The following is an 18,909-nucleotide window of genomic DNA, read 5'->3' as shown; positions in this document are numbered from 1 at the left end:
TTTTTTTCCTTTTCAGTGGAAAGAGAATGTAACGCTTACAGAGAGCCAAGTGCAGGCCCTGGCCCTGAGTAGACAGGCAAGCCAAGAGCTTGATGTTAAGCGACGAGAAGCCATCTATAACGACGTCCTTACTAAACAACAGATGGTAAAATACCTAATAATTATTTGATCGACTGTCCAAGTTTGAACTGAGATATTGAGTATGAAGTTTTCGTGTGTGTGTATAGAGTAGAGGTCTATGTTTAGATACATAAATACTTACTCACAGATTGTGTTTCCACGGGTCAGGTATTTGCTGGCATTGTGTAATGGTGTGTATGATGTAATATCGGGAGTTGTTGACTTGTGCAGTGTGCTGGATTGGATTACTCAACCTCATCCAGGGAGACTCCGTGAGAAGATCATTTCAAAAAAATCCTCACCAGATTTTTCTGTTGAAGTAGTTTGTTTGAAAGTAATGAAGCTTAAAGAGAAATCTAATTCCCAGAGCTAAAGATGAATCATAGAAAGTATTGGTAACATCTTTTAGCTTAGAATTATTTTGCAAAATCTGAAAGTTGCCCAGTTTATGTCAGTTGGAAGAGTTTCTCTTAGGCAAATGTGCAGTGATGATTCACATGCAGGACTTTCAAAGGGCTGATTAATAATACTTGACAAAAAAAAGCTGCGATTTGTTCTAGGGAGTCATTTCACAGGATAGTGCAAGTAGGAACTTACCCAAATGTGGTATGAAATGCAATAGGCAAATCATTAAGAGAACTTAGCCCTAAATGGTGTTACTAAATGGTTTCTGCAGTAATCAGCTGGTGAATACCATCACATTAGTAATGGTGATAACAATAGTGCTTTTTCACTCAGCCATGCTATCCTGAACAAATTGATTTTAACTCTGAACTTGATACTTGCAGCGTTGAGGCAGGTCGTGCACTTCTAACAGCTCTGCTTTCCCTTCACAGTTGATCAGTTGTGTTCAGAGGATACTCATGAACAGAAGACTACAGCAGCAGTACAATCAGCAGCAGCAACAGCACATGTCTTACCAGCAAACAGCAATGAGTCATCTCATGATGCCAAAGCCTCCAAATTTAATCATGAATCCTTCCAACTACCAACAGATAGATATGAGAGGAATGTATCAGTCAGTATCTGGTGGTATGCAGCCGCCGCCTTTACAGCGAGCACCACCCCCAATGAGAGGCAAAAATGCAGGGCCTTCCCAAGGGAAATCGATGTGATTTTGCACTAAAAGCCTAAAGGATTGTTAAAGTCAGAGAAAGAACTTTTATTTTTTTAGGAATCAATGGCTTAACAGAACTCAACTGTAAAGTAAAAAAAAAAAAAAAAAAAGAAGTTTGGTTGGTCCCCTTAAATGCCATGTTCCATATTAGTGCTTCAGCTTTGTTTAAGTAGGACAATGTTTTCCCTTGTTGTCAGTGATGTTGCCTAGAATCTTCTTACATATGTTGAGTACAGGAGATACCAAGTTGTTTTCAGTGAAAACAAGTTCTCCCATAACAGTAGTATCTCCGCAGGTTTCCTGTCTAAACTCCTATGCTTGCTTTCAGTAGCTGTGAAGCTATCATCAGATTTGAGAAGCTTAGGAAGGACTGCAGGTCTGTACGTTTCAGTATACCATATGTGAGTTGTGCACAGCTGAGTTCTTGATTAGACTTGATTCCTCAAATTATGGAATACTTTTCTGCTTACCCATTTCTTAAAGTTAGTGGGAATATTGTAACAGAAATAATTCAGCTTCCTTTTGACTGAGGTCTGGACTCATACTGTATCATCTATGCTGCCTGAAGCATAGGAACTGAAAACACTCTGAAACAGAAATGAGTGCAATATTCTTAAGTACTACTGCTCTGAAACTTCGAAGTCACACAGTTACATAGAAACTGTGTATACAGCCTTAAATAGTGACTTGGGGAAGAAAAGTGATCTTCCTCAGTCTTCTGCCTATTTTTTATTTTCAGTTTTACGTGATGGAATAGCAACTGGTGGTCTGGAGATGTTTTTCCTTTGCTCTCTGCGGAGTCCAGTGCAAAGCACATTTCTGTTAACTCCTTATTGCTGGTGCTGCTGTCTCTTCCCTTTGCCAACAGCAGGAGACAGGCCAAGAAAACAAAATTCCTGGTGTTTTGGGGGGTTGGAATATTGATGGTGGGCAGGGTCAAACCCTGTTACATAATCAACTTTAAAATGGCACAACCATCGCTGATTTGTTACTGGAAGGGGCTCTCATAGCTTCCCAAGATACCAGGGCAGAGGAATAACTTTTCCTCCGCTACATCAGTTTTGGTTATGCACTCCTCTCCCTTCCCTTTCGTTTGTGTGAAAACATACCTTAGTATACACAAAGAGCTCAATTCTTTTGGGTTTTTTACATAGACTGCAGATGAACTTCTGGTTTATTATATATCATTAGCACTCTCTTTAGCCACAGTTTTTGTGCTCGTGGAGATCTAACTAAACTCAAACAGGGCTCTTTTTTGAATATAGCTTGCTTGGCTCTTCCCCCAAAAGAATAAAAGCGTTTGTAATCTGGGAGTAAAGGACGGAAGCATTTGAGGCAACAGTGTATGGAGTATGGGGAACAGATAGAGAATTCTGGAGGAGCAGATGGAAGCATTTGCTGTAGGTGTTGCTGGACTCTTCTGGCTTGCTGACGTGAAGTAAAACTGTTTTGACTTCTGGAACTTAATAGACCTGGATGAACAAAAGGTTTTTTGCATCTAAATGAGCAAATCTTACGTGATGTTTCATGTTGTGATCAAAACTTGGTTTGTGATCTGGACAGTTTCTCTGATCTGTTGCAAAGGCTGACGTTGCCATCGTGGACTCTTTGTTACAAGGTGCCACAAATGAACCTCTCCTGTGTGCTGGAGCTTTGCCAGCTCTACTGTTAGGTTTAACCTGGGGGGAAGGGAGCAAAAAGAGGTGTATTCACACTAGAAAAAATGAGAATGTGAGACTTTGAGACAAACATTTGAAGGCAAATGTACTCTGGGCAACTCTCACTGATGTTCCTATGCGTCTTGAATAAGAGAAGTATCTTCTACCAAACCTGGGAATGTTCAATGGAGTTTTACAGTAACTCAAAAGACTTAAATGTGGAAGTTTTAGGCAACATTTAACAGCACATTTTTTTCATTCTGGACAAAACTATGGATAACAGAAGCATAAGAAGAAAGCTGAGATAAGCATTGAAGTAAAACTTGGACCACTTTGCATACATGTTTCTCACTTGACATTTTAGCTGCATAACAACGCGCTTTGAGTATAACATCAAGCTTTAACAAATATTTAAAGACAGAACATACATCAATAAGATAACAAAAAGCTCATTTTTATATTTGTTTTAGATGTTTTAACTAGATGAGATGGCTTAAGACGGCGAATAAAAATGTTGCTTGTAATACAATTTTGCCTGCTAAATTCTCCACATTTTGTAACCTGTTTATTCCTTTGGATGTAAAGCGTTTTTGCTTAGTATTGTGATATTGTATATGTTTTGTCCCAGTTGTATAGTAATGTTTCAGTCCATCAACCAGCTTTGGCTGCTGAAATCATACAGCTGTGAAGACTTGCCTTTGTTTCTATTAGATGGCTTTTCAGTTCTGTATTAAATATCTTAAGTACTATAGAAAAGGTGTCACCTCTTCCTATAAGGCTGTTTTGTAATATATATAAGGACTGGAGATGTGTTTTTAAAGGACAAGAAGCATTCAAGTATGAATCAAGTATCTGTGTTTTCACCATTCAAAGTGCTGTTTAGTAGTTGAATCTTAAACTATTTAATATCTCATTTAATAAAGTGACCAAAATACACTGTGTGCCTTGTGCTACGTTTGCAGTTCCGCATCATCTCCACGTAGCCACGAGACCTCATCTGCTGAGAACTGCGGACTGGTGCTGTACTGCGAGTCAAGCTCTCATGTTCTGCCTCAGTGAGGTTCCTGGTATGGGACGTGGGTGTTAATTGTTAGCGAGGGCAGTTGAGGAGACAGGTTTCCAGCTTGCGTGCGTTAGCAGTGCCTTCTGCAGCTGGTCTGTTAGAAGCCATGAGCAGCGAGGTGTCACCCAGCAGTGATGAACCATTAAGAGCAAGGGGAAGTTCTGCTTCGTCTAATTTGAACGATGAATTTAGGTCTTCCAACCTCTTTTTGTACTTCTTAATTACTTTCTTAGTTATTAAATCTCGCCTGCCTAGCTGTAGGTTCAGGAGAGCTGTGCTGCTGTGAGAGGCTGAAAGCCAGCTGTGCTTAGAGGTGCTGTGGGTCGGAAGAGTCTGCAGGAACTGCCTTCAGTGGCTGCAGCCTAGGAGATCTGCAGCAAAGGGTCTGAGTCCTGAGGCGTGTGGGATCCATTGTTTCTGTTCCAGCACAGGACCTTGGTTTGTCTCCATGCAGGCTGTTGCTACACAGCAGCAACACAAAGTATTTTTTCAGCAGTCAGAGCCCCCTTCCTGCTGTGCCTGGTGATGTAGGGGTGTCTGGGAGGCGGGGGTGCAGGAGGGTTTTGGCAAAGAGCTGAGGTTGAAAGTGGGGACGCTGCACTGGAGAAGGGCAGAGGGACTGAGGGCAGGGTGAGATGGGCTGGGGCTGAGCGCAGGGGGAGAGAAGGAGGGAGGAAGGGAGGATGTCCTCTTTTTGCTCAGCCCCATCAAAGCCTGACCTCCAAATGCCCCTTTGATTCTGTATTCAGTGATGTTGCACGTTGGAGCTGTTGGAGATGCTGAATATGAAACGGTGTGTGGTACCTGGGCTTTACTCAAAGCTTAATTGCAGTGCAGTGCCTGTTTGTATAATAGAATTTTGTACACACAAACGTGTGTGTTGTCTGTGGATCCTTGCTGACACCCACTGGAAGCAGCGCAGGTGGAGGCGTGTGCTTGTCGTGTCTCACCATCATCAGCTGCACTTGGATACATGACACTGGTAACAGTGAGGTATGGTTAGGGAAGAGCACAGGATGCCCCAGTGGTCCGGCCTCGCAGATCTTTGACACCAAACTACCCAACACAGGTACAGAACTACTTGCTTTGCGTTCCCATGGTGAGAATTCACAGCTCCAGAGCAGTTCTTTGCTTTGAGAGAAATAGAAAGTCTTGCACAACTTGCTTGGTTTAAGTCCTGCTGTATGACTTTATGTTCTCATTCCCAAATGGGCATTTTGGCTGCCGGTGACACGCGGATGGCAGCCATTGTGTTGACTTGTGCTGATTGCTTTCCCCATCTGACTGCAGATGTTTTTGACTTTACCTTAAAATCCGGACCGGGGGCTGCATCTGTACAGCCTAGGCCACAGAGTGCTTCCCCCAGGGAGCTGCCCTGCCCTTGGGAGGGCTCTCTGGGATGGCTGCCCCAGTGCCGGCAGCATTTGAAGAAGTGCATCAACCTACAATGTATGTTTGCCCCAAAATGAGAATTATTTTCAGCACACGTCACCACCGCGTTTCTTCTGACCCAGTGCTTTTCCAGCCAGGTCTTGGCAAATGTTCTGTTCACCGGAGTGTGGAGAAGTGATTTACCCACATCTGTGGGCCGATAAATGGCACAGAGACACCAGGTAATGCAGTTACTACCCTCAGTGTGCTCCATTCCTGTGGCTTGGGGGGAATGCTCAGTAACCTCACTTTATTTCCTCGCAGTGCCTTTGTCTACGTGAAGCTGTCTGGACTGAGAGGCAGATGCTGCCCTGCAGAGACTGCTCCTGCCATCAAGATGACCAATATTTCAACAAACCCTCCAGTCCGGAAGTCAGCTCCAGCTACTGGGATGGGGGAGATGACATCGCACTTCAGATCAGGTCCCAGGCTTCTCTTCTCCCACTGGCACTGCCCAAGGGATGCAGGTGTCCGTTCCTTGCTACCAACAAGAATCTGGCCCTTCTCCTTTGGGGATGTGCTGTTGCCAAGTGTCCTTTCACGATTATGTTGGCTTCTGTTGGCAGCGATAGCAGGTCTCTTTTTGCTCTGTGAGGCAGCACAGCCAGAAGGGCACCTTCCTCACCTTTCAGGACAGACTTTCTCGACTTGCCGTGGAGCTTTAGGCACTCCATTGTGTTCTGTAGGGGAGGCAAATCCCCTCCACTTCTCTCCTGCGGAGGCACTGGGTGACCCCAAGCTGCTGGCATGCTGGTCTCTGGGAGGATGTCCTTGAGGCCACCTAGGAGTCACCATTTGTTCCTCCCAGCTGTCCCCACCTTAGCTCGCCCCAAAGCCAGGTTTGTGCTGCGGTGCGCTCAGTGCTGCTCTGGCCTCATGCTAAGAGTTTTCCTCCATGTCTGCACCCTTCTGTAGTGAGACTCAGGAAACCATCCCACTCTGCTGCTCACCTCCTCCCTCCTGCTTTACACAGCTGTTCCAGGATAAAGTTTCAATTATTACGCGCCCAGCTTTCTCCAATTGGAGAACTGCTAAAAAACCACATCCTTTGCTCTGTTTACGGTTGTGTTTTCAGATCTATGGGTTTTTGTGTGTGAAACAGCCCTGTCAGGTGGGAACAAAACAGGCACAAGGCTCCTGCAGGAGGAACAACATCTCTGAGGTTTGCCCAAAGTGTGTGTCAAACAGGGTGCTGGCAGGATGAGCAGCTGTGGTGATGGCTGAAAGAGAAGGCGGTCAGCTCTGCCTCAGTGTGCAAGAGGTGAGTGTGTCTTCATGCACACACAAAGGGAAAGAGAAGTATTGCACGTGCTGTGCATCGCCAGCTGCACCCACTGCAACTCAGAGCACAGTCAAAGTCTGTGGTCATCGATTCTGCTGCTGCTAAGGTCCCAGTACAGTCACATTACTCATACGTTTAAGTATTTTGCTGAACCAGAACCTAACTCAGTAAATTCCTGCTGGAAGTAACCATTACAGTGGGATTAAACAATGCTGAATTTCCCCTAAAGAATGTCCCACATGAGGAATGGTACCAACCTCTACAAAGCTGTTTTCAGTGAATTCTTTGCAGCTTTTGCTGTTTACAAATGCTATTTTTTGAACGTGGATCCTTAAAAGCAGTTCTGTGCCATCGCTCTTGCGCCTGCGTGTCCTTTTGCAGCAGGAGCCTCCTTCCAAGTCTGATCCTGGATCCTGACGTTGGAGGACCAGTTCAGTGGCATGGTCCAAATCAGATCTCTTTCAAGTTGTCAAAAAGCACATTGCTCAGATCAGGTTTTACCTTCATTTGTGAATATGAGAAACAGCATCTTCAGCATTAACTTTATCTTCAGGTGTAAAGGAAATCACTGGCTGCAGACAGCCAGCAGGGAGGGTCATTGGCCGCCTCCCTCAGCGGCCCCTCTGGGATTTGCCTCCCCAGACAACCATGAGCACCAGCAGGATGCAGATGGTGCTGCAAACTGAAGCTGGAGAGCTGAGTTTTCCCTTTGCTAAGGTCAAAAGTACACTTTAGGACACTTTTCGTGAACGATCGTGCTCCTGACATGGCTGCTGAGGATTAGATGTTTCAGCAATGACTCAGAGGAAAAAGGTAAATAAACATTTTTTATTTCAAACACGGGATTAAATTCCTCCATGTCTAGATCATTCAAGGTAAAGCTCCTTTAATCTTTTCATTGCAATCTGCAGACTGTTGTCTGTGACAGCTGCGGCACCGGCTGGGACGTTGGGTAGCAAATGCTGCAGCGGGGACCTGGGAGGTGGCAGAGAGGATGGAAGGTGGCCAGGAGCACCGGGCCCCAAAGCGGCCGCCTTGCTAGCAGTACACGGGCTATGAAGAAGCTGGATTGTTCCTTCTGGGAACGTGGGGAGTAGAGCTGAAGAGGCTGAAATTTCACCCGAGCGGCTTTGAAAAGTGGAGGCTGAGAAACTGTGGTTGGAGAAATGAAGTTGTGGTAAGGACAAACCCAGCAGGAACGTGAGGGTGCTGGCTGTGCCAGCGAGGTTCCTTTCAGTGAGGCGAGCTTTTGGGCAATCCCATCGGGATCTTCCAGGGCTGTGCTGTGCTGGTGCTTGGCCTGAGGACCTCTTTTGTCCCTGCTGCCACAGAGGACTGAATCTGCAGTTCCAGGGTTTGTTGGATGTCCAGCCGCTCATGTCAGTAGGCTCACGCTGGCCAGGTCCATTCCAGCTGCACATTTGATGTTGCCCTTGTACAAGTTCATAAAATTTATCTTTACCATCCCAAGCCTTTTTATGGATGGTGTTCGTATCAATCAGAAAATACTGGGTTAGTCATTATGGAGTACCAAAAAAAAGGGCTAGCGAGAAATCTACAATATAAAGACAATTTTATTGCCAATAAGCTCTTAAAACTCTTTTTTTTTTTTTCCTGTTTCATTAGGACCTTATTCTTCCTGATGAAAATCCGGTCATAGCATCTTTCATTAAAAATAAAATTATTTTGAAATAAATAAATATATAAAATAAATATCATATACATTTTATAAATAGTTTTGTCCCTATGCACAGTATCCATGCTTACATCTGAATAATGTTCCTCACCCCATTCCCACCCCAACAGCAGGAAAAACCCCACACGCCAGGACCAGTCCACGTAGTATCATCCGTGTAGCAAACTGCTGGGCTGCTGCAGCAGGGTGCCATCTGAAAGGCTGCTTCTTAGCCAGAAACCACCCCGAGCTCATCAGAGGCATCTGGAGCAATTCTGTGGTCTTTTGTTTTCCTTCCTTCTCCTAAATTCTAGTTGGTTTATTTTTTTCCCTGGTTAACAAGTTTGCTTGCCTGTTTGTTCTTTTAAGCAACCATAACACTGACTTTGGCCTCTCTTACAGCCACCAAGTAAAGAAAGTGAACGAAAATGAAAGATTATATGTAGGGTTCCCTCCCTACCCCTATCCCCACCCCCATAAATAACCCAGGTTTGATATACGCTTGAAACAAGGAGGAACAGCAGTGTCTGGAGTCAACGTAAGTGCTTTCCTATGTCATCTACATTTACAGGAATGATGGAATGACTATTAATATGGGCTCCCAAGCTTTTTCCCAGAGCACTAAGTATGTACATTGATGGGGCAGCTGCAGGAAACATCACCTGTAGTGGAAGAGGTCTCTGTACGTTGCAGGTATTTTGGCAGGGTCCACGGGCCTTGGTAAAAAGTGAGTGAATTTCTGATGTCTCTTAGTCCTGTACCCCTCGCGGGGCGAGCCGTCCTTGTTCAGAGCCACGTAGTAATGCCTCTCCGAGTCCGGATGCTTGTAGAGCGTTGAGGCGTACGTGTTGTACCAGTTCTCTTCAAACTGCTCTCGGAAAACACATTCCCTTGTGAGCTTCTTCTGCGTTGGGGCAGAGGTGGGAGAAGAAAAAGATACGTGTCAAAAAAAAATTAAAAATCTTGCTATTTTCTCCACTTTATTATTCTATGGTTCTCTTAGCTACCTGCTGCTGGCTGTCCTGAGAAGGGAGACTGTGTTGCCAGGGCTGATTCCTGTGGGTGAGAGCTGGAAACTGGCACGTGCCTGCACTCAAAGGCCTCTGAAGGAGGTGGAGGAAGGAGATGGAAGGAGGAGGTGTATTTGCAAAGGCTCGCAACACAAGGCTGCTGCAAAACTCTGAGCGTGGCAGCCAGGTGTCTGCAATGGAGTGTAAATGTGGAGACTGCTGTGGGACCGGCGGTGGTGCCGGCATCTGTGTGCTGTGCAGGGGGTGCCCACGCAGGGCTGCACACAGCAAATGTGCTCTGTGGCAAGGGGCACCTCCCGGCAGGACCAGAGAGCACTGCGTTGGAATGATTTAAACAGCGGCGAGTGCCACTTTGAAAGTTCAAGGCACGTAATAAAATAATACACACTGTAACATGAATGAAAGCATTCCTCAGGCCTTTCATCTTCTGAAGCAGCAGATAGCTGTGATGTGAGGCCATAACAAGAGTCGGGGAGGTCTGGATGCCTAACCTGGGAAGATTTACGGCGGCGATAGGTGATGCGATGAGCGCGTGCCAGCAGCGGCGCAGAGCCAGTGCATGGCTGAGGCATCCCATGCTGGGCTTGGGGGATGGATGCCGCTGGGTCACACAGCCACCTCTGACCCTCACCCAGGGAACAGCAGCACGTGATGGCTTTCAGGCAGTGCCCATCACCCAGATGCCACGTGGGCTCCTCTCACTCCCTCCATGCCAGTTCTGGGGCTGTGCTCCAGTGAGGGCCTGGTGTCCCCTATGGGGATGGCCCGGGAGGGGGTCTGGAGGCCTTCCAGATGAAAGGCAATCTGCAAACGTAGGATGTTCTAATATTACAAACACTGTACCCACACAGTAAACTATTTAGGTAGGGAATGTGTCTTATCTGTGCTGTACTAAGTGCTAAGTAAATGTTATTGCCTGCAGTAGGTGTTTTGTAATAAGATACAGGAGCTCACCTGCACTCAGAACCTGTTTTGAATGTTTTGCTGCTAATTAAATCAACCCTGAGGTAATGTGTGAGTCCTTCAAGAGCCAACAAGAGCCAACAACACAGCTCTCATCACCTGAGATCTGGGGAACTGCAGGTTTCTCTTCCCAGACCTATCAGTGAATGTGGCTTACCCCCCTTCTTCCAGGATGGCACCTACTCAGCACACATGGGAAACTGCTGCCTGACAAGAGCAGTGCTGCTGCCTTGTCCCCATGTGGTGCCTGCTTCCCTGGGGTTGCTTGGAGGAACAGTGGTGGCATGAAACTTTTCAGAGTCTGAGATGACTGCAGGATGTCATTTTTTTTTCCTCCCAGCGCTGGGATGTCCTCAGTGCATGTGCTCTCCTAGCACTTCTTCAGTTGGTGTCAGTGTAACAGAAAGGCTGGGACATGATTACCAGGGAGCCTTGTCCCAGTAGGAGGAGCATTGGTGTTTGACACTGCTAATTCAGCACACAGGGCTTGCAAAGTGGGCATGGAGGGAAAAAGTGAACTTGCTGAAATCTTAAAAATACCATTCCACTGCAGCCTCCTAAAATACCGTTGTAATGCCAGTGCTACTGCCGGTGTGTTTCGTGTACAAGATGCAATGACAGAGCTCCCGTAGTTACATCTTAAGGCCAATTCTGCTTCCAGAATTCCAGTGCTGTAAAATTCTATTTTTGTTATTTCTATGATGTAGCATTAAGACCTCAAATTTAATTAACTCTGTTTGTTGATGAGAACTGCAGGGCTTGAAAGCAACGGATATAAGCAAGTTTGTGCCCTCATTTTCGGCAGGCAGGAGTAAAAGATGCAATTCCAGGAGCTATTGAACAGCCTTGCAGTGTAACAGTGCAACGGAACAGTGGTCCTGCTGCATGGTTGTAGGCCTGAGCCCTGATTTCTGAAGTGTGGTTTAAAATATTTGTGCTGTTTTATGGTATCCTGGTGACTTTTTATCTGTCTTGCACTTACTTTTTATTTAGGGTAGATGTTATTGAAGTAGTGAAGTGGATAAAGAAGGGTTAACAATCCATGCTAGTCCTTGATTCTCTCATATAAAATTCAGCATCTGTGTCTCAAAAGTAGCAAAGGGGACTGCAGCAGTCTCAATAGATGGGAATGGGAGAAGAAAAGATGACAGTAACTCCTGATTTATTGTTACTGTTCTCTATGCAGAGTTTATCTGAAGGCTTCTTTATGTGCACAGTATGCAAGTTTCAATTTCTACACCATGAGATTAATCTGACTTGGTTAGAGGAAGTACGTGCCTTCCACTTTGGTTTAAAACTGGTTTATTTTATTTCACTTTAAATTCATTGTGATCCACTCTTAAAAAACTGTATCTTTGCACAGCACAGTGCTGTGATCTTGAAAGACACTTATAAAAAAAAGAACACATGGGTGATGGGTTGAAGTAGATGTAGTGGGCATCTGAACTAAAAACACATGAAGTGCATCAAACAGAAAATTTACACTAGTAAAAACTACCTAGAATGCAACTAGGTTTTCAAAATAGAAGTGATTCTTCTAGCTAGCTAAAAATAATTATTTTATATTGAACTGGGTTAAATAATTAGGAATTAAGTTAACCTTTAGGTTAATTAAATGTAGCTAGTAAGATGTGACGTTTTGACTATAATGCCAGCAGAGCTCCCCTTCCCTGCAGCCCTGGCCCACCTTTGCACAGTGCTTGCTCTGCATGCAGCTGTTTCTTTCTCCCAGCAAAGCCCCAACAGATGCACTCTTTCTGGAGCTAGCTTAGGGTGGGTAAAGGCCAATACAAGTTCTCTATTGTTGGGCAGAAAAGCAGCAAAGTGTATTTCTTCTGGTTCTATAGCAGCATGAGCTGCTTGCCAGAGCAGGGAACCACAGCTCTAAGGCATATCCCAAATCAAGGGAGCAAATGACAAACTTCCCCTCTAAGCCTGGATTGGAAACAGGGTATTTCTGCTTTGTGTATCCTACAGCAGTGCTGAATGAGGGAGAGTATCCTGTAGGTGATGCTAGGGAAGATTTTATAGGTATTGAGGAGCTTGTGTTGAGTGAAACTAACAAGAAGTTTACATGTGGCTTTTGGCAAAACACAGAAAACTAGTCTGAAAAGGGCACTTCCAGATAGTTATGAGAAACTCCCCCAGACTCCCAGAAGGGGTTGTACAGAATGTTATAACAAAAACAACACTCAGACCGCACTTTCAGCTTCCATTAGAGAACTATAATATAAATGTCAGATCTGCAGATACATGCAGATCCCTATCATGTGGACAATAAAGCTGATGTTAATCATGAAACCACACCATCAGCACCTCGTTTTATGCAAAATTTCCAAACACCCAGCTTTAACTGACCATTCCTGTCCTGTTTTTGAAAGGCTGAACCACAGTGAACCCCACAGCATTCCAGGCACTGCCCCAAATGGTGCCTGTGTGCAGCACTTCAGGGGCTGCACCCCAACATGGACCATCACAGCGTGTCCCCCTCCCTGTGACCCCAAACATCACAGCTGTCACCTACACAATAACAGCAGTGGGTGAGATGGAAGCATGTGGCATCCCACGGGCATCAGAGGCCTGTGACAGGCACAGCTTGTGACACCAGTGAAGCCTCACAGCCCATATTGCCGCGTCTCTTACACAGAGTTGCAATCATCACAAGATCTTAAACTTACCGACCCATACAGCTCGCCTCTCTCGTTCATGCCGAGGTAGAGTCCTGAATCCACCCCACGGATACTAACCAGCCCCACCGCCAGGCTGATGAACTCCAAAATCCCTGAAAGAGAACAGCAAAGCAAATCACACAGATGATAAAAGCCACACAAGGCCCAGGTGACAAACACAAGACAGCTTTTTCAGCTATAAAGCCTCTTACAGACCCTGCTTTATTTATAACTGCACAGTTCTTAAATCTACACTCCTATATGCATGCAGTGTTGTAAGTTTTTAATCCATTTCTCTCCAGCATCACAAACTTGGTTTTTGCAAGAGGAATTATCTTTCCTAATGAGAAAAGGATTGCTCACCTATTGTTTTTGTCACATACACAGAAAAGACAAAGATAGACATTTGTGCTTGCATGATTAGCAGTTTTTTGGATTTTTCCAACAAAAGCAAAGTAACCCTTGTGCCCGCTGGGCTTCTGGTATGAGAAGACAGTCCGACAGACTTTAAAGTAATCATTACAGTAGTAATAAGGAAAAAAGGCACCAAAGAGGTGTCTGTCAGGGCTTCCCTGTTCCTGCAGCTCTGGTAAGGTACTTGCTATCTCCAAATATGTACAGATGTCATGGATAAAGCCAAATTTCAGATACATGTGGGTTGAAAGGCACCTTCCTTTGCAGCTTCGGCGCTGGGGAGCTGCTGGTTCTCCCTCCCAGGCATCTTTTTGGCTGGAAAAGCCCGCCTGCCCCATGAACCTGCCCCTGCTCTATTCAAACTTCACAGAAGTCCCAGGTATGTCTAATGAACAGGAGAGATGCCTCCTCCATTGAAGAGGACAAAGTTGCTCTAACCTTTAGCTTGGCTCCAGGTATCTTAATATAGCTCACAAAATGCCCAGTCCTGAGCAATTGCCCCTTACTGCTCCGATCAGGTTACCTCCTGATCCTCTTAAATGTATGCCTTGGTCTAAAATCACCGCATGACACACAGCCACCTGAGCCAGCTGACTTCAGCAACAGTCAGCTCTCAGCTTTGGAAATGTATCTTCTGCTTGGTCAGGTGAGGATGTGGTGACTTTCAGAGGGTAACCGTGTCACCACCTAAATATAGGGCAGATCCATGCCGATGGACATCTTTGCTCAGAGCAGATTGTCAGGCAGATTCCGGCAGCCGTGCTAGGGGCAAGAATTCCTCTTTCTGCCTCTTTCAGGCCTTCTGTCCTCCTTTTGCCTTGTCTACTCTACAGCTTGCATGTCTGATCCAGCATTCCCTGGAGCCAGCAGGTGCTGCACAGTGGAGACAAAACATGGACTTAAGAACTGGAATTCCTTGAAACAAGCAGGGAAACAAACAGAAAATGCTTTTTAGATCAGTGCAGAAGTTTTCCCAGCTGAAATGCATGCTCAGCCACACTCAGAGCAGGATAATCTGTCCTCCTTTGAGCTTGTGATGATCAACGCATTGCCTATTCGATCCTCTGAAGCAGAAAGCAAGCATAGTCTTTACAGATGTCCTCTGTTCTCTTCAAGGCTCTCCAGCAGGATCCAGAATTATTGACTTTCTGGAGAGCTGACTCTTTCCTTTTCCTTCAACCCTGGGGACACTTTGCTAGGAGCAGGCAGTGCCTTCACAAGCCAGGCAGGCAAACCAGGACCTGGTTCTGCTCACATTGCATCTGGCTTTGGGTATTCATATCTGAGAAGCATGATCTGGGAGGGAAGAGGTGCAGAATGAAGGGTTTTCTTCTGCTTCTGCTAGCCACCACTCCTGAAACATGGAGCAAGTTACTGAACTGCTGTACGCTTCCATGTTCCCACCTGTGCTACAGACATGATGTCAGCTGCTGCTTCTGAATAATGATAACTTCACTCCCCTCTTTTTGAATAGTGGTACCATTATTCCGAAGAATAAGTAAAAATTAATATGGGGGAAAGGAATACAGGGATACCTAGAAACAGACTGTTTCCCAGGCTGCTGACAAGTCAATGGTCAAGTGAAAAATATCTGGTATCTGGAGAGCTGTAGATAGGCAGAAATGTAGTTCTCAGCAATGCTGTTTTTTCTTTTTTAAATTTACCTTCTCTCATGCCTAGGAAGCAGGAAAATATTCCTCATCCTGTTTAGGAACTGAGGGATGATTAAGGAAGGAAAACTGATAGCTTTTTGTAAGTATATCCACAAGCATGCTCTGTCTGTGGCACCTGAACCCAGGAATCCACTGACTTGGGATGGGCAACCCAGGAGCAGCACTGACCCCCCTCTCTGAGTGGGGGAGACACCTCTCATCTGGAGCAGATGAGGTCATTGCTTGTTGTTCTTGTGAAAGAGACTTCTGCAAGGTGGGCCTGTGATGATCTCTTCTGACAACATCACTTGTAATACTCCCTTTTTGTGATCTCAAAGTGGCACTGAAAGGTGTGTACTGAAGATAACTGTGTTGAAATAGCATTAAGAACATAACTTAAACCCACGAAAGTCAGGAGATAGAGTGAAGGCTGAAAAAACAGATATCCACCGTCCTTAACTCACTCCAATTACTAGGCAAAATTGCAGCTTCTTACATGTGATCTGCAGTAGCACATGGAGCAGCCATTGGGGCCAGATGGAGAAATTTTCTTTCAAATTGTAGCAGCGTGTTTTGGTGGTAGACCTCCCTTTTTTAACTTTTTTCCTCCCTTTCCCTTTTTCCCTTCCCCCAGGACTCGCCTCATTTTTCACGCTTTGATTATTCATCCTGCTTGTTCTTTGAGTCTTTCTAGATGATATTCGGAGAGATTTGATTAAGACTCCAACTGGATTCATTTAACACCAAAGCTCTCCATAATCTCCCAAGCGCTGTCGCAGCCAGACCCACGCGCTCTCGCATTACTATAAACTATCCCTCAAAGAACAATTCAGCTCCTTGCACCTGTCTCTTCACACACAACTATATTGATGAGTGGGGATACAGAAACAACCTCAGATGTTGTATTAATGTCTACAAACCAAAAGCTTTGGCTAAAAAACCTCAACAACTGTTCAGTAACAGGTGCACAAGAGTCTGGATGTCAAAATCTACTGCAAAACCTTCTCTGGAGGTTTCACTGGCTTTTCTAAGAGACTCTGTTATGGGTCCGTTACCAGATTTGTACCCAAGAGCTTTGTTTTTCTCCCTTTATCAGTCTCCAGTACAAACTCGAGGCCGTTTCCCTTCACTTGCAGTGAAGAGTAGCACTGTTGGAGTCACCTGTTGAATGCTGGTGTAAAACAGACACAAGAAAATGAGTGCTTCCCGGTGGCAGAGATTTCCCTGGAGAATTTATCTCACTTTTCTTCTCAGGATTCTTCTCACAGGGGTGTCGATGTCAGTCCAAACCCTCTCCAGCCTTTGACCATTCTTTATTTCCTTATACAGGAAAGTCACTAGCAGACACAGTGAGAACAGACATGGTTTTAAAAATGCTTCCACTTTTTTTCTGGAATGGCTTAGATGGAACTGCCAGTTCAGAGAACTCATTTGGGCACCCATTTAGTCTAAAAGAGCTTTCTTCCAATGGTCCTGGAGGGCTTCATCCTGCACTAAGCTTCTTCTAGGAAAAATAAGCTGCATGCTGAGTTCTCGTATGAATCTGTATTTTTACTAGTATAGAGTGTCACATTCCAGAAGACAGGTGTGACATCAGAGAGCTCCAATCAGCAGATGAGAGGCAGCGGTTACTGCGATTGCTCAGGCATTGTGGGTAGATTCTGCTGCAACTTTTCCTGTATCCCATGAGTGTATGCCTTGAAATCTGAGGTACAAAACAAAACCCTTCCTTTACCATTGCTTCATTCTCTATTCTGCATCACCAGGGCTTTGGCTCATTCTTTTCCTTTCTGGAAGACTTCTGTGGAAGTCTGGTAACTTCAGAGCTGGCTGTGCATGGGAGGGTGCAGATACTGTCTGTCTTTTTCCTGAATGCTTTCCAGCACTCAGAGATGGGAATACAAAGTCCAGTTCCCACCTACATCCCATCTGCAGCTGGATACGTGCCTTTACTGTGGCATCCCAAGGAGCCATCTGTGGAGCAAGCATGGATGAATAATATGCTGATGTGATCTGGGAGCACCTTCCAGCCACGTGTGCCAGATCCACCAAACCATCACAATGGATTTCTATTTCCCCAGGTGCCCCTAGATTTCAGGCAGCTTTGAACTGCTACCCTGAAGATCTCTCTACCTATAGTTCTGTAGTTCCCCAGAATCATACAGGCTGCCTATTTCTGCAATAAGTTACTGCTTTCTGACTGCTGCATGCAAAATTTAGGAATGCATTGATACATGACATCCTAATATGAACCATACCAGTAACATTGGAATTTAAATATTCATGGCTACTGAACGCAGATGGTGAACACTGTGTGCCAATACATTATTGCTTTGAGTCTCTGCTGAAGCAAGGTTCAGTCCAACTTTATCTGAACATGAGGATTCCAGTCTAATCCTTTGGGGCTTTGTCATGCAATTACAACAAATAACTATTTATTTTACACTGCCTTTGGGAAAACCCTGAAGCAGAAAACTATAATATTTTATATCTGAAGTCTGGTCTAGTTTACGTAGCTGGATGCTGACTGCTAAAGCACTTAGGGAATGCCAGTGTTTCAATTTATTGAACACACAGTGTGACTTAAGCTTAAGTGCACAAAATTCATGAAAAGTTTTAGCCCGTTTAATGCATTTTTCCAAAGTTTGTTTGGAAATGCTTTCAGCTTTTAAAGAAATGGAACTGAGAGAAGCACTGCCATCTGAAACAGTTTACTGTATAGAGATAGGTAAAAAGAACTGATATAAAGGCTACGTGGCAGATTAAACTAAAAAGCAAACAGATGCCATGGGTTTGCTTTCAGTTTCTTTTAAAAGGTTAAAGATATGTGTCTTTTGGGGGTAATTAAAGAACACTTGCCCCATGAGCCTATTAGTACCTTACTCTGACCTGCAGGTTATGACTTTCTTGTTGATTTAGGCAAGGACACGCTACACACACACCTGGTGTTTATGGAAAAGCACAGTTCGCAGATAAGCTTTTCCAATTGTTCCAAAAACCTGCCTTAAACTAACAACAACTGCAGCATCAGCAGTAGTGTTCCTGAAGAATCAGAAAGGACCGGTTGCAAACAATTAAAGTCAAAAAAGAATTCCCTTCAGCAAGGAGTTAAATCGCTTGAAAACTGTAACGAGTCTCGCAAACACTTCTTGCAACCTGTTGACAACAAAGCTGAGATCACTGGCATGGGACTTGTTGATGGCTTACCCAGACACCTGCACTAGATGCTGAAATAGCGGGAATTTTTCTCAGCTGTGCTCAAACTTACTGTACTCCTTCGCTTGTGGCTTGGGATGCATTTTTGGAAGATTACATATGGTCTCATTAAAGATCCCTACTCTTGTGTGACACTGATACAGGCTGTGAAGTCTTCCAGCTTTATCCCAGACAGTAAGGTAAATCCGCAGCACTCTGCCTGTTGTTCCATCTTCTCCTTTCAGAGGTCCCCCTAAGCATTTGTCCCCTTCGGCTTCCCCTCTCCTTTCCAACAGCCTCCCAGAACCGAGCTCTGACACCAACCCAGCCAGCCGATCCCTGCCTGCTTCGGGGGAGACGCTTCTAATGAGATTCATGCACGGGGAAGAAATCATATTAGCTCATAGATATCTGCAGTGGCCAAAAGAAAGGTGGAAAAAGAAAGAAAGAAAAAGCCAGGAATTTCATTTTCCGATGTGTTCCTTCCTTTCTTTTGCTGCTACGTTCAGCGGCACGGCCAGAGCTCGGCTGCACACCCCACGTCCCCCACCTCCGCCTTTTTTTTTCCCCTTTCCTTTCCCTAAGGCACGTCCTTGCACCTGCGGAAGGGCTGAGCGCCGGGAGGGCAGCAAACGGGAA

The 18,909-nt window shown here is 45.1% G+C and overlaps 2 protein-coding genes across 2 annotated transcripts in view; one reads left to right on the top strand and one right to left on the bottom strand.

Annotated features, from left to right (window-relative positions):
* Positions 1-3,831, top strand: part of ATRX (ATRX chromatin remodeler) — a 68,190-nt gene extending 64,359 nt beyond the window's left edge. The window contains 2 exon segments of the mRNA XM_031554732.1: positions 17-145; positions 957-3,831. Of these exon segments, the coding sequence (XP_031410592.1) occupies positions 17-145; positions 957-1,235 (408 nt within the window). The 3' untranslated portion in view covers positions 1,236-3,831.
* Positions 3,832-8,227: 4,396 nt separating this feature from the next.
* FGF16 (fibroblast growth factor 16) overlaps positions 8,228-18,909 on the bottom strand; it is a 12,022-nt gene continuing 1,340 nt past the window's right edge. The window contains exons 2-3 of the mRNA XM_031554731.1: positions 13,019-13,199; positions 8,228-9,250 (exon numbers count right to left, since the gene is read on the bottom strand). Of these exons, the coding sequence (XP_031410591.1) occupies positions 9,005-9,250; positions 13,019-13,199 (427 nt within the window). The 3' untranslated portion in view covers positions 8,228-9,004. The remainder of the gene's footprint in view (positions 9,251-13,018; positions 13,200-18,909) is intronic.

The sequence above is a fragment of the Meleagris gallopavo genome, chromosome 9 (genome assembly GCF_000146605.3).
Source record: "Meleagris gallopavo isolate NT-WF06-2002-E0010 breed Aviagen turkey brand Nicholas breeding stock chromosome 9, Turkey_5.1, whole genome shotgun sequence".
In the NCBI taxonomy this organism is placed as follows: Eukaryota; Metazoa; Chordata; class Aves; order Galliformes; family Phasianidae; genus Meleagris; species Meleagris gallopavo.
This window is presented reverse-complemented; position numbering and strand designations above follow the sequence as displayed.